This window comes from Aplidium turbinatum, chromosome 3 (genome assembly GCF_918807975.1).
Source record: "Aplidium turbinatum chromosome 3, kaAplTurb1.1, whole genome shotgun sequence".
Classification (NCBI taxonomy): domain Eukaryota; kingdom Metazoa; phylum Chordata; class Ascidiacea; order Aplousobranchia; family Polyclinidae; genus Aplidium; species Aplidium turbinatum.
In genome coordinates, this window is record NC_137474.1 from 35,834,245 (window position 1) to 35,854,482 (window position 20,238).

The 20,238-nt window shown below is 37.5% G+C and overlaps 1 protein-coding gene across 1 annotated transcript; it reads left to right on the forward strand.

Moving 5' to 3' along the window:
• The first annotated feature begins 7,147 nt into the window (after window positions 1-7,147).
• LOC145767121 (kinetochore protein NDC80 homolog) lies at window positions 7,148-19,689 on the forward strand. Its single transcript, XM_082578881.1, has 16 exons — window positions 7,148-7,334; window positions 7,633-7,748; window positions 10,221-10,390; window positions 10,549-10,651; window positions 10,980-11,039; window positions 11,546-11,642; window positions 12,164-12,258; window positions 12,775-12,879; window positions 13,053-13,154; window positions 13,776-13,919; window positions 14,378-14,557; window positions 14,995-15,084; window positions 15,532-15,624; window positions 16,035-16,165; window positions 16,715-16,862; window positions 19,044-19,689. The coding sequence occupies exons 1-16, from the start codon at window positions 7,190-7,192 to the stop codon at window positions 19,131-19,133; spliced, it is 1,869 nt and encodes a 622-aa protein (XP_082435007.1). The 5' UTR covers window positions 7,148-7,189; the 3' UTR covers window positions 19,134-19,689.
• The last annotated feature ends 549 nt before the right edge of the window (window positions 19,690-20,238 follow it).

Sequence of the window (20,238 nt, forward strand, 5' to 3'; positions counted from 1 at the left end):
TTTGTGGCGATACACACGTGGACAGGTAACATACGCTGCACTTGGGTAATGGGTATGCGACAAATGTCAATGGACTTCAAGCTGTAGTTTCACCAAATTTTGTTATAAAACTGTGACTCTCCAATGGTCCACCTTCTTTTTCAGTGAACAATCCTTTTTGCCATCCCTAGCTCGACCATGCAAACTTCATCAGCGCTAAGCTGATTCTTACCACATGGTGTCGTTCATCTCTTGTTGCAATCATCTTTTCACTGACAAATAATTTCAATATTTTCTCCACGTTGAAATTCGAGTGATGTGATATCGCACCTGCACAAAGCCTAGCCTAGCCTAGGCTACTTGTAAAATTGCAATGGTAGCCTACCGTAAAGTTTGCTGATCGCACTCATCGAGATTGCTTACGCATATTAATGAGTGTGTAGCCTTTTCTATGCATGAGTGTGCAAATACATTTGTTATGAGATGGTTGATAGTCACTTACGGTTGTGCTGTCATTTTGTTTGTCCCTTGAAATAACGTATTGTTACTCAATATTGCTTTGTTTGTCATTTTTCATGGCGTAATTAAAACAATTTGGGCTTGACGGTCGTAAATTTTTTTAGGCCAAGCCTAATGGCTGCAAAAAATCTTTGCAATATTTCTAGTGCTCGTAGACAGCCTTTTGAAGGTGAATTTGATTTTAAATTTAACAATAACTTATCTTTTATTGGGTTTTACCGAATCGCCATTTTATGTGTGTGGACATGATCGCACACAGACACACCATTTATCACTGTCCTTTCTACCGAGTTCGATATAAAAACGCTAATCTCACTGCGCTTGATAGCAACGCAGTCTGATGGCTGTAGCGCTTGGATGGAATAACGTAGCTAAACTTCTACCACCCCATTTCACACTCAAGAAAAACATGAGTAAGTTATAGTTAAAAGAAAAACTCGTGTTGTGTGACCAGCTTTTACCGTTTAGCGTCATTTAGTGGATGGAAAAAATTGACAAACAACAGCAACACTTTCACAAACGGAGACTTCATTTTCTCAATTTCGATGACCAGGCTTGTATCAGTAGTTTAAGTCCTTCAGAAGTATAAAAACTGCTTGTATCAACTACAGTACCGTATCAAGGTCCCAAAAAAGGTATTGTAGGCTAGGCTATATTCCGCAACCAATCCGTTCAATCTCAAAATAGGTAAACAAACTTTCAGTTTTTGTTAAAAATTGTTTGTTTGTCGTATCCAGGTTTGCACCTGGGGGTTGAAGATTTAGATTAAGTGGACGGGAAGGCAAGGAAGCCGATCTTCATGTCCACCTTCAGGCATGCCTTGACGTGTCTTGCCAAAGACACAGCGACAGCTGCATGAGCGGTGTCGAACCGACGACGTTTTGATTGCCTTTCCAGCGCTCTCGGCTATGCAGCCGACAAAAATTGAATGAGGCTGTTCATCAAGCGTTTAGTTAAATACCATGATATGCGTTTTCCTGGTGCAAACTAAGCTGAACTATCACAAAATGTACAAGTGATAATTTGCTTTTATTCCAATGTTTTTTTGAAGTTGTGTTTTCAAGTGGAAACACCACACTGTTGAGATAATAAGCCAAGCGCGGGAAAAGTAGCTATCAGAAAAACTTGCAACAGGGCTTAGGACTGAAGCCTGGGTTACCGTATTGGCGTTTTTAATGCCAAATTCGAGGAATTTGGCGTTTTTTAAATGCATTTGGCAGACTTTTTAGTTTGGCATGTCTGCGTTTTTTTGGCAATTTAAATTGACCGTTATTCGTTTCATTTATCTGCAATATGTCTATAAAATCGGGTTTGAATGGCAAGTTCACTTCATTTCCATGATGCTTCCTACAGCCTACTCCTGACACTTAGAGCTGAATTTTTCAAAAGCATCCCTCGTTCCCTCGCTTATTTTCTTCATAAGTTTGTGTTGATTTGGTTGTTGGGAGGCATAAGGTAAGATAACTCACTGTGATTGATAACAGAAAGGAAGCATAGGCTAGACTTTGTGTACAATGTACATGCAGTCATGCACGAATACTCAAACTTTGCCTACACACTGTGTCGGTTATGTGGCTCAGGTGAAGATGCTGATGAAGCTTTTAAACATTTTTGTAAGGTATAGGGTAGCGACAGCGTTGCTTATTGAGTAGAGCATTGGTTCCATGCTTGATGGCAAGTACCTTACATTCGGTTGTTGTTGGCTGCTTGACCAAACATCTGTGCAATGCTTGAAAGAACACTGTTCTAGTGGCTGTGTGTTGGAAGCACTTGACTTGATGATTATACTGGTATCACCTCCACACTAGCCATCAAGACTTTTACAACCAACATATGTTTTTGGACAGTTGATTGTGGCGATAGGCTACTGATGGGCCCAGCCCCTTTGACAAAAAATATGTATATATATAGCTACACTCCATGCCCAGAAACATTTTTGATTGGAAAACGCTTGAAAGCTGGACCGATATGGTTAGCAAAATGCAATCATAGGCTACTTGCTGGTTTAAAGTAAGTCACGTACTTAGCTTTATACCGTACCGTACTGTCGCCAGGTATATATATCATTCTTATGTTATTTATGTCTTAAAAAAAGATGCAACCAAACACTTTTGGGCTGCTTGCAATAAAATTGGCCGTCTTTAAATGTAGCAAACCTCGCAAACTACGAAGTTGCCAGATGGTATTTTTTTTAATTACAGTATATATTTTTTTAATTTCTCGGCATTTTATTTATCGGGTGCAGGTTTTTTAAAACCCTTTTGAATATGTTATTTGTTTAGTGTTTATGTTTTACTTTTATCAATAAAAAGATGTCAAAATCTCTACTTTGTTGGTTATGGTTAGTTTTGATATAAATACATGTACATTTTAAGCAATGCTTTTGCGATCAACATTTGTGAAATGTTGAAAGGTAATATTAACGCAATATTTGGTAGTCAGACATTCGGGAATCAGCACTCAATCCCTTAGACCATGGTTGAGTGAGTTCACTAATCACTGGTTCTCTAAATACCAAGCTGCATACGTTAAATAAAACTTAACTTTTGCAGGTGACCGTAGTTCCTGGGCTACGCCATGTGACACACAACGAAAAAATTCCTGATGACAAGTTTTTGTGTGTGTTTAGAATGTAAGGAATATTTTGTAAACAAAACCGGTTTTTCAAAAGTTTTGGTCATTTGAAGTGTGTTTAAAATACCTGTATGCTTTGGCTCCTTTTTGGGCTACTTGCAAAAAAAAAATTGGTTTGATTTTGGGGTTGGTTTGAAACATGTTTTTGGCTGGGTAATTTTGTGGAATCTGGCAACTCTGCAAGGTTTGTTTCTTTAAATGTAGCAAACCTCGCAAATCTTGAGAAAGGTTTCTACAATGATGGCCGATAAGGTTTTCAACTGCTTATAGTTTGCATAAAATAGATAGGCCAAGACTACAGACAACCTTGCCATTACTTGCTGCTAGTCTAAATCTATCTTCTTTAGGGAGACTATGAAAACCTATTGGGGTAGGCTTTCAAATGCAGAAACCTTCTCAAGCTTTGCGAGGAATTCGGAGTTTGCGACATTTAAAGACGCCCGCTGAGAAAACCTCATAACTATCAATTGAAAAATGCACAAACCTTCCTCAAAGTCATAGCCTAGATCAGAGGTCGGCAACTTTTAGCATTAAAAGAGCCAATGTTTCCAAGTTTCTTCAAATTAAGACATATTCGGAGCCATAACATGTAACTGTCGAGTTGGCCACTAAAACCAAAGGTAATTATAGCCTACACTTCATGTAGAATTTCTTTCAATTTTTGCTTTGTACATGCAAATATTCTAGAATTTCAACAAACAAAGCCTGACTATTAAACACAACTTTTTTTAGTAGGCTACCTACGGGCACAGTATTGGGTAAAAACATACATTTTCAAATAATCCTTTATTTCACCCAGCATACCGGCAAGCAAGTTTCGTTAGCAATGAAAGCAAATGAATCTGTCCATGAAGGGTTGAACATTCTTTTTTCGTTCGCTACTTTTCTCTTCTTACACTTTTCCATTGCTAATTATTAATCGATACAAGACTATACTGTTTTGTTGTAATATCGTTTCTAAACTCTTTACTAAATAAAAGATTTTCAGTTAGGGAACGTTCAAATATTACGTAACGCTTTTTTTCCAAATTTTTGACCCCCCCCTCCCCCATGTAACGCCAACGTAACGCTTTTTTCAATCCCCCCCTCCCCCATGTGACGCTTTTTCACTACAAATTCAGCACAAAAAACTACCATTCCGTACTCGAAAGCGTTACGTAACGTTTTGCTTGAACCCCCTCCCCCCCGATGTGACGCTAACGTAACGCTTTGCATAAACCCTCCCCCTCTCCCTCGAAGGCGTTACGTAATATTTGAACGTTCCCTTAGATGCTGCTCTAGACTACGGAAACTAGGCTTACTAGTAAAGATAATGCTGGTATACTGGCAATAATTTGGCAAATTTGCCAAAGTTACTGATTAATAACTAATGGCGATTTACATATTTAACAAAGAGTATCTGACACTTTTAACTGCTTACAAAATACTACAGGCTACTACAAACTGCACTGTGACACTGCCAGGTATAAGATAATGCTAACATTAATTGTGCGGTAAATCACGTAACAATACCGTATGCTCTTTATCGTTTCACAGACGGGGCGGGCAAATCAGAATTTGGCCGCATACAATACATGCATTGTAAGCCGTGAGAAGCCGACATTATTCCTAACAGTCCTAAATGGTTTTTTCCTTAGCAAGATAAAAGCATTAAATCTTGGTGAAAAAAAAGCATACTAAACGGATTTGTAAGTCATAATTTTCAACAAAACTAGTTTAAACTATAGACTAGAGCAGTTATTAATTTACAACAAAATTTTTTTGTATTGCCCAAGCTCGCAGTGTTTAAAGTCACGGGAGCCAGAGCAGAGGGCTGAAAGAGCCGCATGTGGCTCCGGAGCCGCAGGTTGACGACCTCTGGCCTAGATAGTAGTTACTATCACTAGGTAATTGTACAAACCTTGTGAGGTTTGCTACATTGAAAGAAGCAAACCTTGCAGAGTTGCCAGATTCCACAAGATTATCCAGCCAAAAACATATTTCAAACCAATCCCAAAAACAAACTAATTTTTTTGCAAGTAGCTCAAAAAAGAGCCAAAGCATATAGGTATTTTAAACACACTTCAAATGACCAAAACTTTGTTGTGTGTCACATGGCGTAGCCCAGGGTAGGAACTACAGTCGCCTGCAAAAGTTATGTTTTATTTATCGTCTGCAGCCCGGTTTTTAGAAAACCAGTGATTAGTGAACTCACTCAACCATGGTCTAAGGTAAGCTAAGGGATGAAGTACTGATTCCCAAATGTCTGACTGCCAAATACTGCGTTAATATTAACTTTAAATATCTCACAAATGTTGATCGCAAAGGCATTGCTTTAAATGTGTTTATATCAAAACTAACTATAACCAACCAACAAAGCGTAGATTTTGATATCTTTTTATAGATGAGAATAGAACATCTGCAACATCAACACTAAATAAATTTATATATACATATATATAACATATTCAAAAGGGTTTTAAAAAACCTGCACCCGATGAATAAAGCGCCAGGAAATTTAAAAAAATACAATAAAAAATACCATCTGGCAACCTTGTGGTTTGCTACATTTAAAGACGGCCATAAAATTGGCTTGTTTTTGCAATATTTTCTTGGAAAAATTTGTAAGCTCTGACAACCCCGAAGGCAGGTGCAGGTTTATCGTGGCTTATGCTAACCAGTCTGCCTATTGGAAGTTGATTTTTTGATTTATGTTAGACTATGTCGAAACAGACTCTTTGTATATAGTGAGAATGGCCTGGACTTTGTGAAGAGCTACGTGGTGAGAATGCAACGTTCGAAGGACATGGGTTCGACACTGCTCCAGAGTACCTACTCAAAAAAGACACTTAAACGCATGCTAAAATAAAGAGAGTAGCCAACTCGGAGATGTTTTTTACTACTTTCTGTTGTCTGTTGTATTGAATCTGTGATCGCAGTGTGGCTTACTCTATGTTGTCTCAATGGGCGCAAAATGAAATATGATTATTATTTGTGAAGATATGTTTAGTTCAGTTCATATCATTTTCCACTTCCCACAATATTCAATGATACAGTATTATATACGGTTGTTTTGAGAGAACAAAAGAAAGAAGAAGAAAACGATTGAACCTGAGAATGAGAACTTGTTAAAATGATGGTTTTGCAAAGCTTCCTTTTCATGCCGTTGTAAGCGTAAAGCTGAGCCGGTTTCCCAAGCCATTTTGTTTTTATGACATCATATTGCGTGAATAAATGACGGTCTGTTAATATTTTGTATTGCGGTTTATGCGACTTGAGTGTGAAACAAGTTTGGTATGCATAGGACGTAGCTTGAACGGACACACGTTAGGTAGTACGTAAGTCTCAGTCTAGTTAGTCGTCCCTCTTCTTGCAGTTGTAAATCTTAAAGGGGATTGTCATGCCGACTAGACAGCCTCCTTAGTTGCGCCCCTGGTTGTAGCTAGTCAGGAAGTGCAAATTTTGGTTTGTATTAGCTACGGTACTTGAAAGGAAATCTTTTCATCAGAAAAAATGAACGAAATAAATAAAAAATGACCGAAATTTGTCAAGTCATTTCGAACAAATGACCGAAAAGTCTCAGCAACAAAAAAACAACAACCCAGCTTCCAGGTACGGTACTGAATATGATATGGTAAGAAATAAATATTAAACTATAAAAGATTTTAACTTAAAAGCATGATCTTTGTCCAGACTGTAGTGTAAGCCTACACCAAAAAAAAGTCTCTGCATTGATAGTAGCCTAGTTCTTATGGTTTTGTTTGCAAAACTTTTTGAACTTTTTTGATCAGTTGCCATTTTTCTGTGATCCGATGGCCATTTGTTCTTTAAACCAGTTGTTTTCATCATTGGCTTAAACTATTTGTTGTGTCATTTTTATCTGGCCCATTACTTTTTTAAACTTTTGCGAATGTTGAAATCATTAAAGCTGCTTAGCCTGCTGAAATTGCAACAGCTTTTGTGCATATGCCATGGGCCTCATGTACTTTACTTATGGTGACAATTTATAGCATGTTATGATTTGTGTAGATGCGTTTTGTGTCTTATGAATTAAGTGTTTAAGTATATAATTGGAAATATGAATCGACCGCAAAGATCAACTTCTTTTGGCTTGGGTGAGCCATCACGGAGACCAAGTAGCAGTTTATATCGACAAAGTAGTGGAATGAAAGGAAGAAACACACCACTTCTCAAGTCAACCAAACGAATTCCACTTTCTGCAGGTATTTAATGTTTTATCATGTAAAGGTCTATGTATTACATATTGTTAATAAGCTATAACAGAAGCCTACTAGACAGAGTCAATATATACATCAAAAAACTACTTCGTGCAACTTTTGCGCTAAAGATGGATACTGTGATTATGCACAAGCTAAGAGCCTAAGATGGGATTTTTTACAAGTACTCAAGTGATGCTGTATTTTCATTTTGTCCATGAACTCATATACGCCCACTGTAGGAGTTTGTGAAATTTTTCACGTTTTGTAATTGGTTGTTTAAAAGACCTTTCATAAATTTCAGCAAAAACAAATCAACGGGAGTCTTACATTGGCACTGCTAATCACCACACCATGAAGGATCCCAGACCATTGTCCGATAAACCTCACATGAAAAGATGTATTGTAGAGATTGTACAGGTTAGGTTTCTCTACAACGTGATTAATAGGGCAACCAATTTTTTGACCTAAATACTTGAAATTTTGACTTTATAATTTACAAATTTTAACCAATAACTTTCTGCGTTTGCAACTCAAATGTAAATTACAAAGCACATTAGAAATCAAACCGTTGGGTAAGGATATCTTGTTTTTTTTAATGAAATATGAGAAAAATGTGGAAGACTCAACGACACCACTGCTAGGTAATGAAAGTCACTCGAAAAACTGCAAATCCCGAAATTACTGAGAGGGTTCTGCAGTATCATACTTCAACATCAAGTAATGTTTCACATTATCGCCTTTGAAATTCCTGTCTCTAGCCAAAATTTTTCCTAATATAGAGAAGCTTCTCTCTACTGATACAGAAGTTGCTTGGGAGTTCCTCAGCAGGCTATATAAATGTGGTGAAATGTCTTCTCGTCCCATTTTCACAATGCACTGGATGTCATTCCTTGAGATTCTTGCTTGAATATATTTTCCAATTTGGCAGCCATCAACACCAAAGTCAAGGGACCTCATTTTCTGGTAAGCTTTTTGAATGGTGTAACGGCTGTCTTCCATCTTCTGAATTATATCAAACAGTGCACTGTACTGCTCCTTTATTTCTACAAGGTGAGTAGCTAAATTGGGAGCTTTTATAGCATCTCGAGCACGCCGCAGCAAGACACCACCATCATGGCAGCCTTCCACAATATTTCTTACTTCTGGTAGACTTCTTGAATAATAGAAAGCAGCTTTCAACCAAGTGCCCCATCTAGTTACAAATGGCTGTGGAGGCTCGGAATGGCCCGTTTCGGTGAGTTCCCTATTCGGTGAGAGCCCTATTCAGTGATTTTTTTTTAAATTATTGGGTATCGTAGCCTAATTATCATTGCCATTATAGGGTTAAGGTTAGGGTAGGGGTTACGGGTTAGGGATTAGGGTTACGAGTTAGGGTCTTATTTCAACATTTAGCGACGTTAAAACGATGTAAAAGCGGCAATGATAATTAGGCTACGGTACCCAATAATTTTCGAAAAAAATTTCAAACAAATCACCGAATAGGGCTCTCACCGAAAAAGGCTCTCACCAAATCGGACTCTCCGAATAGTAGCAGACCCGTGGAGGTTGGCCAATGGAAGTAAAACTAGCTCTTCTTGACCTGTTTTTAATGGTCACTGCTTTAACCCTGGCAACCAAGTCATCAACAACAGGGTAGTTGGCTAATATTCAATCGTCAGTAGTTGACGAAACAAGATTATTACCTCAGAAATTGCAACAAATCGATTATTATGTCAGAATAGCAACAGAAATTACAACAAAAAATCAGTATCTGTTTATTCGTTAACTTTAATAAAATATCAATGGAGAAAAAAAAACTACGTTAAAAAAATTTTTGACCTAACCATGAAATTTGACTTCTTTTTTTTACTTAATAACTTTGAAACCTCTCTTCGTGTCAGCCTGAAAGTTAGTTTATGGACGTTTTATAAACTTTGAACAAGGCAGAAAAATTTTGACTTTATTGACTTTTGGTTGCCCTAGCGATTAATTTCATTGTCAACGTTTTATGTGAATGTTAATACCTTTAAAGGTGTCAAGCTTTGGATTTTGTCAAGCTTTGAAAAATATAACCATATATATTTGAGTACGGCAGAAAAAATATATATGGTAGTTGGTTGTGGTTAAGGTTCTGGGTACATCTGAAAGCAATTGTTCTGCTTTTTATTTGGTCTTTGTAAGTCTTTTGTTATGTTTGTGAAGAGTGTAGAGGGTGTTATTTCACAACTGTGTCATTGTAGGCCGTAGGGATGGGCATTTTTGAATATATAGTTCACGATTCGAATCTATTGTAGAATAATTATATCGAATCCAGAATATCGAATCTGCTTTGATATACTTTCGCCAAGGAAAATGAATCAAATGTCAAATATAGTCAAGGTTTGTTTGGGCTACGAATTATTCCCATTAAAACGTGAAATAATTATTGCTGTGCAGTGTTTATATCTTTCCAGGCCTTTACTGTTAAATGTCTCATTTGATGGCACTGGTTAGCTCTGCACTGGCACCTAATAATGCGGAGACTCAAGCATTGCAGTCACTGTTCCAGTGCTCCAGCAATTAGCAGCTGATATGGTCATGAAAATCTTGATTAAAACCTGCAATTTGGCATGTGTATTGTGTAGTGACATAAAACTTAAGCAGTTTTTAAACTATGACTTAAATAGCTAAAATTGAGAAGAATATTGAGTGCCACTTTTTGAACATGACATCAATTAAGCACAATGTTTTATATGTTGCTCTATCTTGTGGGACCGGGATGTGTCACGTCCAAGGTTGCTAAATGTTTTCATCATAGTACAGAGTAAAAATGGTTTTTGTAATAAGCTTAGTAGTTAGTATGTATGTTTTGTAAAGCACTCAATTAAATGCTCAGTTATTATTGTGGTTTTAATAAATACTTTTTTTCAGCTGCTTGGCACCCTAAACTATCCCAATGCGGTTACTCCAAAAATGTTCAGCCCCCCTTCCAACAAAGACTATCAGCGTGTTTTTGAATTCCTAACATTGCAAGTAATGGGCTCTTTTCGCATCATTGGAAAGCCCGATGAAGAAATGCTAAAGGTGCTGAAAGATTTAGGGTATGTAGCACTTTCCTATTTTTTTTGTTTTGTTTGAAATGAAAAGCAGGTTCTGCGATTAAAAAAACCACATTACAACTGCAATGTATGGTTTGTTACCTTTCTAAACATGTGCAGTCATGCATAGATGATCTTTGTAATTTTATGATTTGCTTCAGGTATCCCTACAACATTTCAAAAAGTACTTTGAGCAATGTCGGTGCAATGAGCTCTTGGCCACAGGCCTTGGGTGCATTAACTTGGATTGCTGACCTTGTAAAGGTAAACAGGTCGACTATATGTGTTTTGAAGCAGTTGTGATATTTGCAATAGTAAAAAATATTTTTATACTTGTGATGCACAGTGTGTTTTTGTGGGCCACGATTAATTGAATTTTGTGTAGTCCAGTCGCATTCTTTGCAATAGCAATGCTCCTACGCAAAGTACTTCTAATTTCTCAAGTGCAATTCTTATTGGTTTCAAAAATTCAAATGCTTCTCAATTTTCTGTGACGTTTTAAATACAGTTGCTGTTTTTTTGACTGCTGTTTTTTTTTCTCACCATAACTTTATTAAAATCCTACTCTGTACTGTAATATAATTTCATTCAGTATTCACATGCTTGCTATGACGCCGCTGAGGAAACGTTAGTAATGGATCAACGAATTAAGGTATGTTGGACTATGTTACAAGACTAACAAATTGTCAAGCCGGTTACCCACTTAGACAGCAAAATCCGTCATATTTGGATTGATTCAACGTATGTAGACCTTAAATCAAGTAAAAATGACGTATTTTGCAGTCTGAGCAGCTTTTCATTATAAATCATTGCATTGGTCAACGGGCATTGAGACGTTGTCACAACATAGTTTGCATATCACTTTGTTGTTTTCTTGTACGTTGTAGAATTTGTTGCAATAAGCCACGTTTTAATTGTAATACCCAACGTTTCTGGCATCAAAAAGTAGTCTTGTGGTGAGATGTACCCTGCGTTGAGATGTGTTCCTGCAGCAGGTTGGCCCCGGTCAGTTGTCTTGCGACAGGATGTCGTGTAGGCTACCCAACGTTTCTCTTCTAATGGCGTGACAAAGCTATCTCCACCAAAATTGCATTTTACATGATAGGTCAACGACTCAACGTGTTTATGCGTTGTAAACCTGAGATGATGTTGTTTCAGTTGAAGCAAGAATATTGCAAACAAACGTACCACGAGTTCATGTCGGGAAGGGACGGTCCCTATGTTGAGATTGATGCCGAATTAAGACGCACTCTTGGTACGTAGTGGTGTCTAGTATCCCACATAAAATCCCATCGGTTTTGGCTCGACGTGACGTTAACGTTAATGAATCTATAGTTTCAAGAGAGGGTTCGCTTTTTTGTACCACAAACAGCCTAACAGGCAAAAAACAACAACTTAACTTGGTTGAGCATTATAAGACTATATTTTACATATTTACAAGAAGTTTGAACAGTCGAACGTTTTCGGGTTAACCTAAGCCCTCCTCAGGAGTCTAAAAATATTTGTAGGAAATGCAATAAAATTCAATTTCTTGAAGATAGCTAGCTAGCGAATTGGTCTAGACTAGAGAAGTAGAGAAATGGTCAGCCCTTCAAAAAAATACAATCACGTAGAAATGTAAACATGAAACATGGGTTAAAATACCTCAGAGGTAATCTTCTTAAGTTTCTTTATGGACTATTGTGCTGGCTGCCTTGTCACAAGGCAGACATCGCGACATGATATTGATTCCTATAACAGTGACTGCACATTTTGAGAGATCTTCACTTTTTTCAGACGGATTTGACGCGGACGCCCATAAACAACGAGAAGAGTTGCTCGCCGCCCATGCAAAGCTCACCGCTGAATATGACGCTAAAATGAAAGAAAAGGTTATGTTTGGTAGCATATCCATATAGTATAGCATGCCCAGACTGCGAAATCCTTCATGTTTACGTTGATTCAATATCTGTAGACGTTGATTCAATATAATAATCAATTTTGCAAAGTGAAGAACCGGTACCGCAAATACCTATTACAGTATTACATGCATTGTAAATTTTTCAACTATTTTATAAAGACAAAAAATAGTCCATTCTCGTCGTTCAACAGTTAGCCTTTTTTTTAATTGATAACGCTGAAACTTATAACGCTTAGCTCAATTTCTTCAAACGCTCCTGCCTAGACCGTATATAGATTTAGAGTATTTATGAGGACCTTGTCCAATGTCTATTAACAAGGCCATTTTAATTTGATACAAACTTTTCATTTGCTTTTTTTAACAAATTCAAAGTTTTTTTCTTATCTTGCAAAGTGTGAGAAGGCACACTCTGCAAATTTACTCCCTACAAACGTGTTATTTATATATTATATACTGGTGTTTTATAAAATCTGATTTCCATTTTTAGGAAGCGTACAGTCAATTAGGTGAAGAAATTTCAAGAAAAAAAGGCGACATCGTAAAGCTCAAGCAATATCTCGCCCAGTGTGATGAATACATTGAAAAAATGAAGGTAATGTCCACGCACTAACTAGGCATTTTATTTTAAAAGGGGCTTGTGTTAAACTTGCTTGCAAAGAATGGCAAAGACCGGCTTGCATCTGACTTTTAATTTACAATTTCCGCGTTTTGAATTGTGGTTGCGATGTTTGTAACTTATTGACCGGCCTTGTGTTTCATTCCCAGGACAAGACGAAGGAAGCCCGAGCTTTAACAGCAAATAAAAAGAAAGAAATTGAGAATGCGACCAGTGAACTTTTCCAACTCAAATCGAAGATCACCCAACAGGTAGGCCGAAGTTACTAACAGTTTGAATTCAGTGCAAGTCACTGCAATTGCCATTTTCTACTTTACTTTAAACACAAAAAAGTGTCACTGTTGGTGGCTACCAAATTGGTCCTTTTTTACATTGTTTCAACGTCCATATACTTTGAAGAATGTCAGTGATGTGTTATGGTGTGGTAATTTATTTTTGTTTGGATGCGAAACAGAACGTACATAAAATATGAAGAAATATACTGTGTGCATCCAATACGAGAGTCTCTCTCTCTCTCTCATCAGAGAGAGAGAAAAACCGTAGCCTAGCCCTATGAAGTCGTAGGAGGTCGTCGAGTCTGCACTCTCTCTTTCAAACAGACGAAAGATAATGTAAGTGGAGTGTAAACGTCTGTATATGTTGACGCAATGTGAAAAAACTGATTTGCTTCCCGGCATGAACGCATTTTTAATCTTGCATTGCCATCTAAACTGCCCAAAAAGCAAAGTCCGTCATTTTAACTTTCAGCGTTTGCAGACGTTGAATCAATGTTAAAATGACGGATTTTGTTGGTGATAAGTTTGTGCGTGTGAGTGACTTAACAGAATAACACAACAGCCCATTAAGGTCACCATCAATCCATTGCATTTCAGGAGCTAAGTCCTGACGATGTGAAGCAACTGTCATTGGAGAAGCAACGATTGAACGACGCCTTGGTTGCCGCCTCTGATCGGGTCAAGCACTTAAGCGAATCAAAGTGGGAATTGGAGGTCCAAGCTGGGAAACTTGCACTGCAGGCATGGTTGCTAAGTTTAGGAGCAAAATAACTCTTGCTTTTGTTGTAGTTTCATTTTTAATTTACGTTACTTTTCAAAACATAACACCACAGGACAACCATCCCGACATAGTATATTGTTTTTTACGCCATATGCTTAATAGTAGAAACGCAATATTTTCTGTACTATATGTATGTATATGTATAATGTATATGCCTATATGTACGTTTTCTACCATTGTGGCATTATTATCGGTTCGTGCAAAAGTAAGATTGGAAGCGAGTCTCGGGCTACTTGATTACGAAACGAAAGGTTTTAAACAAAAGTAGCTCACTTCGATTACGAATGCGAATTCGATTCTTGTAGAAAAAATGCTCTCCGTGCCTTCACATGGCGCTAATAATGTGACGATTTTGCCGCCTTTTGTTGCTTTCGAAAGACGTTCACCATCAAGAATTTTTTCAAATCATCTTTTTCAGAGGGATGGGCTTGTGAATGACTTCAATGATTCTATGAAGAAGCTTATTGACTTGCTGCCTTACGTCAAAGAATCGCTCTCATCGAATATCAAGGACTCGATGCAACACAAAAACTATAATCTCGCCCTTGGCCACAAAGGAAGCGAGCTCAATCAAGGTCACATCATCAATAAAATACAGGTACATTCGCTGTCTTTTACGTGAGGAATTTTAAGTCTGCAGACGTTGAATCTTATGTAATAAAGATTTGGGTTCTTCCATTTCGATTAACGGGTCTCTGATTGAGAGCGATGAACTCAAATAGTATACGATGGTATTGATGTCCACCACTTGATATATTGTGTAATTTTTACCAGCTTGGGTTAGTGCTCGTTTGTTTTTTACATTGTTCTTGTTTATGGGATGTGACTCTTAGAAAGATCTTACCTGGTTTTATTATTTAGGATTTTTATGATATTCGTTGTCTAGCAAAACTTAAAAAAAAAACTTGAATTAACTGCATTACCCAGACAGTAAAATCAGTCATTTTTGCGTTGATTCAACGTCTGATTTTGACTGATTTTGCTGTCTAGATACTTATCAATTATTATCATCTGTAAACTCGTATTGTTTTACAGCCGTTTCTCGCGTCGTTGAACACCGAATTGTTTGAAATCCTCGGGAAGGCTGAAAGCAAACAATACCAACTCTCCAAGCAGATCAACCAGGTGTGTTGTGATGTACCCACTGTGGCATTTATAGCACGCACTGCCAAGCTGCTTTTTTTCAATCACCAAACATGAAGCAGCCATTGTGTTCATATCGATGCCCAGTTCACTTCATTTCTCCAAGTTCTCGTGTTAGAAATACTTTTAATTGACCAAAACTACAACTTTTTTAGTGTATCAAAACTCTATTGCAAAGTTTGTAATAAGAACCACATCAAGCAACTCATTACTTACCGTGGTGGGGACATCGCAATAACTCAAATATTGTATTTGTATGTGATTGGCCAGAAACATGGCTGATATTTGTGGTTTGCCCTACTTAGAAACAGTTGTATTTTTCCAACTTTTGACGATCAAATAGTGTTTATTCAGAGGAAATTTAATGCCCTCTAGAGGTGCCTTGAGATTTTAAGATAAATTTTCTTTTTACTCCTTTTTGTTTTACAGAACGACGAGATATTGACGGACTTGAATGGGAAAAAGCTTGTTTTTGAGCAGCAGCTGACAAAGCTAGCCAACGAAGAAGAAAGCCTCAAAGAGGCAAGTATTGACACTTGACAGCGCTTCTGCCTGCTTGCTCTACTGGTGATCTTCTGTGAGATGAAAGCACTCGCATTTTTGCACTTAGTTTGAACCGACATCCTACTGAGAAAAACTTTTAATATAAGAATGATTTTATTTGACCATCGTTGACTTCATAAGAGTTCATAGTGACTGATCAACGGATAATTTTTAATTTTGCGCCATGCAAGGTTGTTGAAAATGTCTTATCGAAGGAAGTCTAACTTTTTCTGCATAGTTTCTCTTTCACTGATCGTTTGTTTAACGTCAAAACATTTCTGTTCTATGATCTGTGTAGGAATTTCTAATTCTCGGCATGGGCAATCCCCTGCGTTGCTCTGCGGCAAGAAAATAACTTCTTCTAATAACAAAAAATATTGTTTCCGTAGGAATTCCGTAAAACCGAAGATTCCCTTAAAGCGGAATTGGAGCAGGCTGAGACGACACTTCAGAATGCTCGGATAGTGCAGGACGAGTCCGTCGACGAAATAGCCGCCAAGTTGGAAGACGCAAAAGCCAAGTAACATATCCATTTTCCGTATTTATACCAGATTTTGTGATTAAATTCGGTGGCTTGGTATGAGAATCAGGACTGTGAAGTCAGGCGAAAAACATACGACTCCGACTCCACGATTCCGACTCTACAGCCCTGATGAGAATGCCTCTGATTCGGTAGACATGCGTTTAAAACCATGTGGAGTCATGTCAAAGACGTTGTAGAAATGACACTAAAGTTCTTTTCTGCTTAACACGCGCAGAGACGAAACTGCTTTGTTAATAATGTGTTTGCCTGAAACTATCTGCCTTGTAAAGTGCCGAAAGCAATGCATGTCTATGATGGATAAAGCTCTATGTAGAGGTTTTGTATATAACAGTATAAGGTATGAAAACACATTTCTACGAATGTGTCTGGACAAAAAGAGAATAACTATGTTAACATGCAACATAAAAGCATGCCAATAAACGAGAAATGTGTCTTGGTTTAAGACACGTATAGGTTAGTTGTTTGAGTAACGTTTTGTCCAGCTAGCACGGCCATGAAATCATCTGCTTTCATTTATCTTTGCAGCACCACAAAGTTAAAAAGGAAGTGCGATTGTGAAGTGTCAGAATACAAAGACTACATCCGACAGCTTGCCGCTCGCGTCAAGAAGTTCCAGCTCTACACGCATGATCTCCTGAGACGCCAAGCAGAGACGCTCGATGCCACCGACAAGGTATCGCTCCTCATCACCTCAGTGGCAGCAAATGACAAACTCATGTTTTTGACAAAATTTTAAGAGTTTCGTTGCTTTTTTAACGCTGGCAAACAGTTCTGAAACTGATAGTTCAATTGGGCAACTTATACGAAAACTGTACATTAAGTTTATGGTCAACCAGTGCTGTGTTAAACCCTTTGTGGGCCCCGGGGCCAGAATAATTTTGGGCCCTCTATTGTCTAGCAGACTTATAGTATTGTGTATATTTTTACTGCACCGATATGAAAATGTTCACTTCAATAGACTTTCTCAACAGTTTAGAAAAACAACACACATGTAAGTAAACACAAACACAGGTCTATCATTTCTTAGCTACACCTCTGCTCGGAATAAAAGCTAAAGGTGTCAACAACTTCCAATAAACAAGATACTGACAATAGAGTATGGTCACGACGTGGTAATACTACCGTACCGCGCGGAATTTTGACTGTTTGAACTTTGCCGTGTGGTACCGCCCAGATAAAATCTGAGGATAAAACCAAAACTGTAGACATTATTAATTTTCATTCAGATTTGATCATCTGGTAACATTATAATTTATTGTTTTTCACCATTTTTATAGTTTATCTGGCAACACTACTTGTTCTGTCAACCAAGGTAAAACATTGTGATTGTAATTTGTAAACAATAACAGTGTAGTAAAGCGTTTTGAGGAATTATTTTTATTCAACATTATTTCATTCATTCCAAGGCAAAGCTTTCATTATTTTATGCGGGCCAGGCATTCAAGTTAATTAAAGTTTTTAGGGTATGGTAGCCTAGGTTAGTAGCAAAAATAAACAGGTCACTTGTGATAGAATGATTTTTGTTTTTGATCAAAGCAATTTGAATAGGCCCCTGTACAACATTGTGACATGCCAGGTCTATAAGGTATTTGAAGATAAGAGCAATTTTATGTGCATAATGTTTAGAAAAAAGTAAATATAGAAGAACGTTTCTGCTAAAAGTACCCAGCATTCAATAAAAGGCAACTAAGATTCTGAGCTATCAAAGGTGGATAACAAGTGCTGTGAGTTACTCAATTGCCTAAATAGGCCCTACATTTTTTTCCAAAATTTGCTTTTGTTTAATAGATTCTCTTGCATTTGCTCTGCACTTGCGCAAGTGCACTCTTATTTTTTGTGGTGGGGAGACATGTGCAGTGCGGCAGCGGACAGGTTTTCCTGCTCGCGACATCACTAGTCAAGAATATTTTTAATTACGGTATTGTAAATGTTAAAAATTAAATAATACCGGTAATTAAACTATCAGGAATTTTATTATGTCTATACCTAACAATTTTTTAAAACAAAACACTTTTATTGATAAAAATAAATTGAATATATATGTGAATTCACAAAGGGCCCAACTCCACTTTTTATGCTTTCTAATTTCTTTCAATGAAAACAAATTGAAATGTGATGTGAATTCAAAAAGAGCCCTCGAGTTTTTTTTTCATTTCACTATTTGTGCTTTCCAATGTCTTCTAAATAATACTTAGAAAAAAACGGCCAAATTTTTCAAACATATCGGTAAACACATAAAAAATACCCTATCAATATTTCCATTGATTTTGAAATGGGCCCAACTACAGCAATTGCACTTCAACTTCTCCATAGTTTCTCCACAGAATCTTCACCGAGTGAACTTTTTATGTATGATAATTCTTTCCAGTATGTTTAAGCATGTAATCATTGTCGAAGTTTCACCACAAAAGTAAATGACCCAAATAATTAAAACGGTTGTGTAAAAACACTTTGTGGCAATTGGGCCCTTCTTGAATTTCACATATTTAATTGCATCCCACCTGTTATTTGTTAAATACATTTCTGCAGATCATGTTACTAACGGTATCGCATTTTAACTTTCTTTTAGGATGGTAATGGTGTTTTTAGAAATGTTTCAGTGAAGTAAGGGCCCAAATGTGAGATGTTTTAGTATAAGTAGACCTAAATCAACTCTTTAATGGACAAGTAAATGCAGTGAACTTTAGAAAATCAAAAAAAAACCTACTGAAACGCAAAAGTCTATTATTTGTAGGCCCCCTGAGATAGTGGGCCCGGGGGCCGGGCCCCCCTTGCCCCCCCCCCCCCCCTTAACACAGCACTGTGTTCAACGAATTTAATTCTGACATTGAACTACTGTACGTTATGATTCTAGGCGTTGCTGGAGCAATTGGAGACGTGCACGAACAGCCAAGCGGTCGGATCAAATTCTTCAACGGAGACACTGAGCGAGATTTCTCCATAGGCTACCCGAAAACTAGCTAACTTTAAATCGCATTTCGAAAAAATTTACCAACATCCACTCACTTCAAGTTGGATTTGAAGGTGAAAGCTTTCAAGGGAAGTGGTGTTGTTACTTTACAATGGACGATTATTTGTAAATTTTCGTTAAGGCAATTTGCCTGATTTCTTTTTTGTCCGTGTCTATTTTAAGATTTGCCGAACTATTAGCCTGTTAGCGATAGGTCTAACCGTCTCTATTAAATATAGTTTCTTTTAACGGAACTTTCCAACTACCGTCTTGTGATTACCATCAATTGCTTTCTGACAACGCCAACGTATTTTAACGACAACTTAGGTGCGCCCTGTTGCACCAACTATATGGTTTGGTCGATGGGTTATTTTTGGGGGATTTCGTGGCATTTCGCCATTTGTTGTACGCTGAAGTTTTTTTATTCTTTATGTGGAGTATTTGTTTTCAAGTGTTCATAAACTCTGTCGTTTGGAGACAATGTAACTACCGCAGAAATGCTACACCAATCTCCTAGTTTTTAGTATAAATTTTCTTTTTTGATATACGATTGTATTTGTGTTTTTTGTTGAATTTGTTCGTAGTTTACAGGCACGGCTAAGTTGTGACTACGCTAGCAAGCCAGTTGTCAACTTCAGACAACACACTTAAGTAAGCGCGAGAAGTAGGCTATATTATTTTCTCGTTTACGTTGTACAATGTAGGTTACACACACGAACTCTTTGAGTTCGGCACGAACGCGTGATCAACTCATCATTCACAAACGTGAATATCGATTAAACTCAACGGAGGAGTTTGTAGAAGGAAAAAAAACTTTAGGCTAAGCTAAGCCTATAGGGGAAGGCAGGGCAAAACGGAAATGCTGACTTCAAAGTGCTCTATTTGAGCAAACAAATCTGATATCCTTGACCCATTGCGTTTTTTGAATCAACATTTCATTTACCGTAACAACAACTGCCCAGAGTATGAAACTTAACGTGTTTTTGTTTATTTACAAAAAATGATTTTTGTTCTGGGTGTCCGTTTTGCCCCGGGCATGGGGTGCTCAGACGGCCCTGGTAACACGCTTAACAATAAATGACTTCTAAATTTCTGTCAT

Excerpts from the sequence above, each read along its gene's own strand:
- LOC145767121 (XM_082578881.1), top strand. The coding sequence starts at position 7,190 with ATGAATCGACCGCAAAGATCAACTTCTTTTGGCTTGGGTGAGCCATCA. Across the intron at positions 12,880-13,052 it reads AATACATTGAAAAAATGAAG|GACAAGACGAAGGAAGCCCG; the intron begins GTAATGTCCACG and ends TTTCATTCCCAG. Across the intron at positions 15,085-15,531 it reads TCTCCAAGCAGATCAACCAG|AACGACGAGATATTGACGGA; the intron begins GTGTGTTGTGAT and ends TTTGTTTTACAG.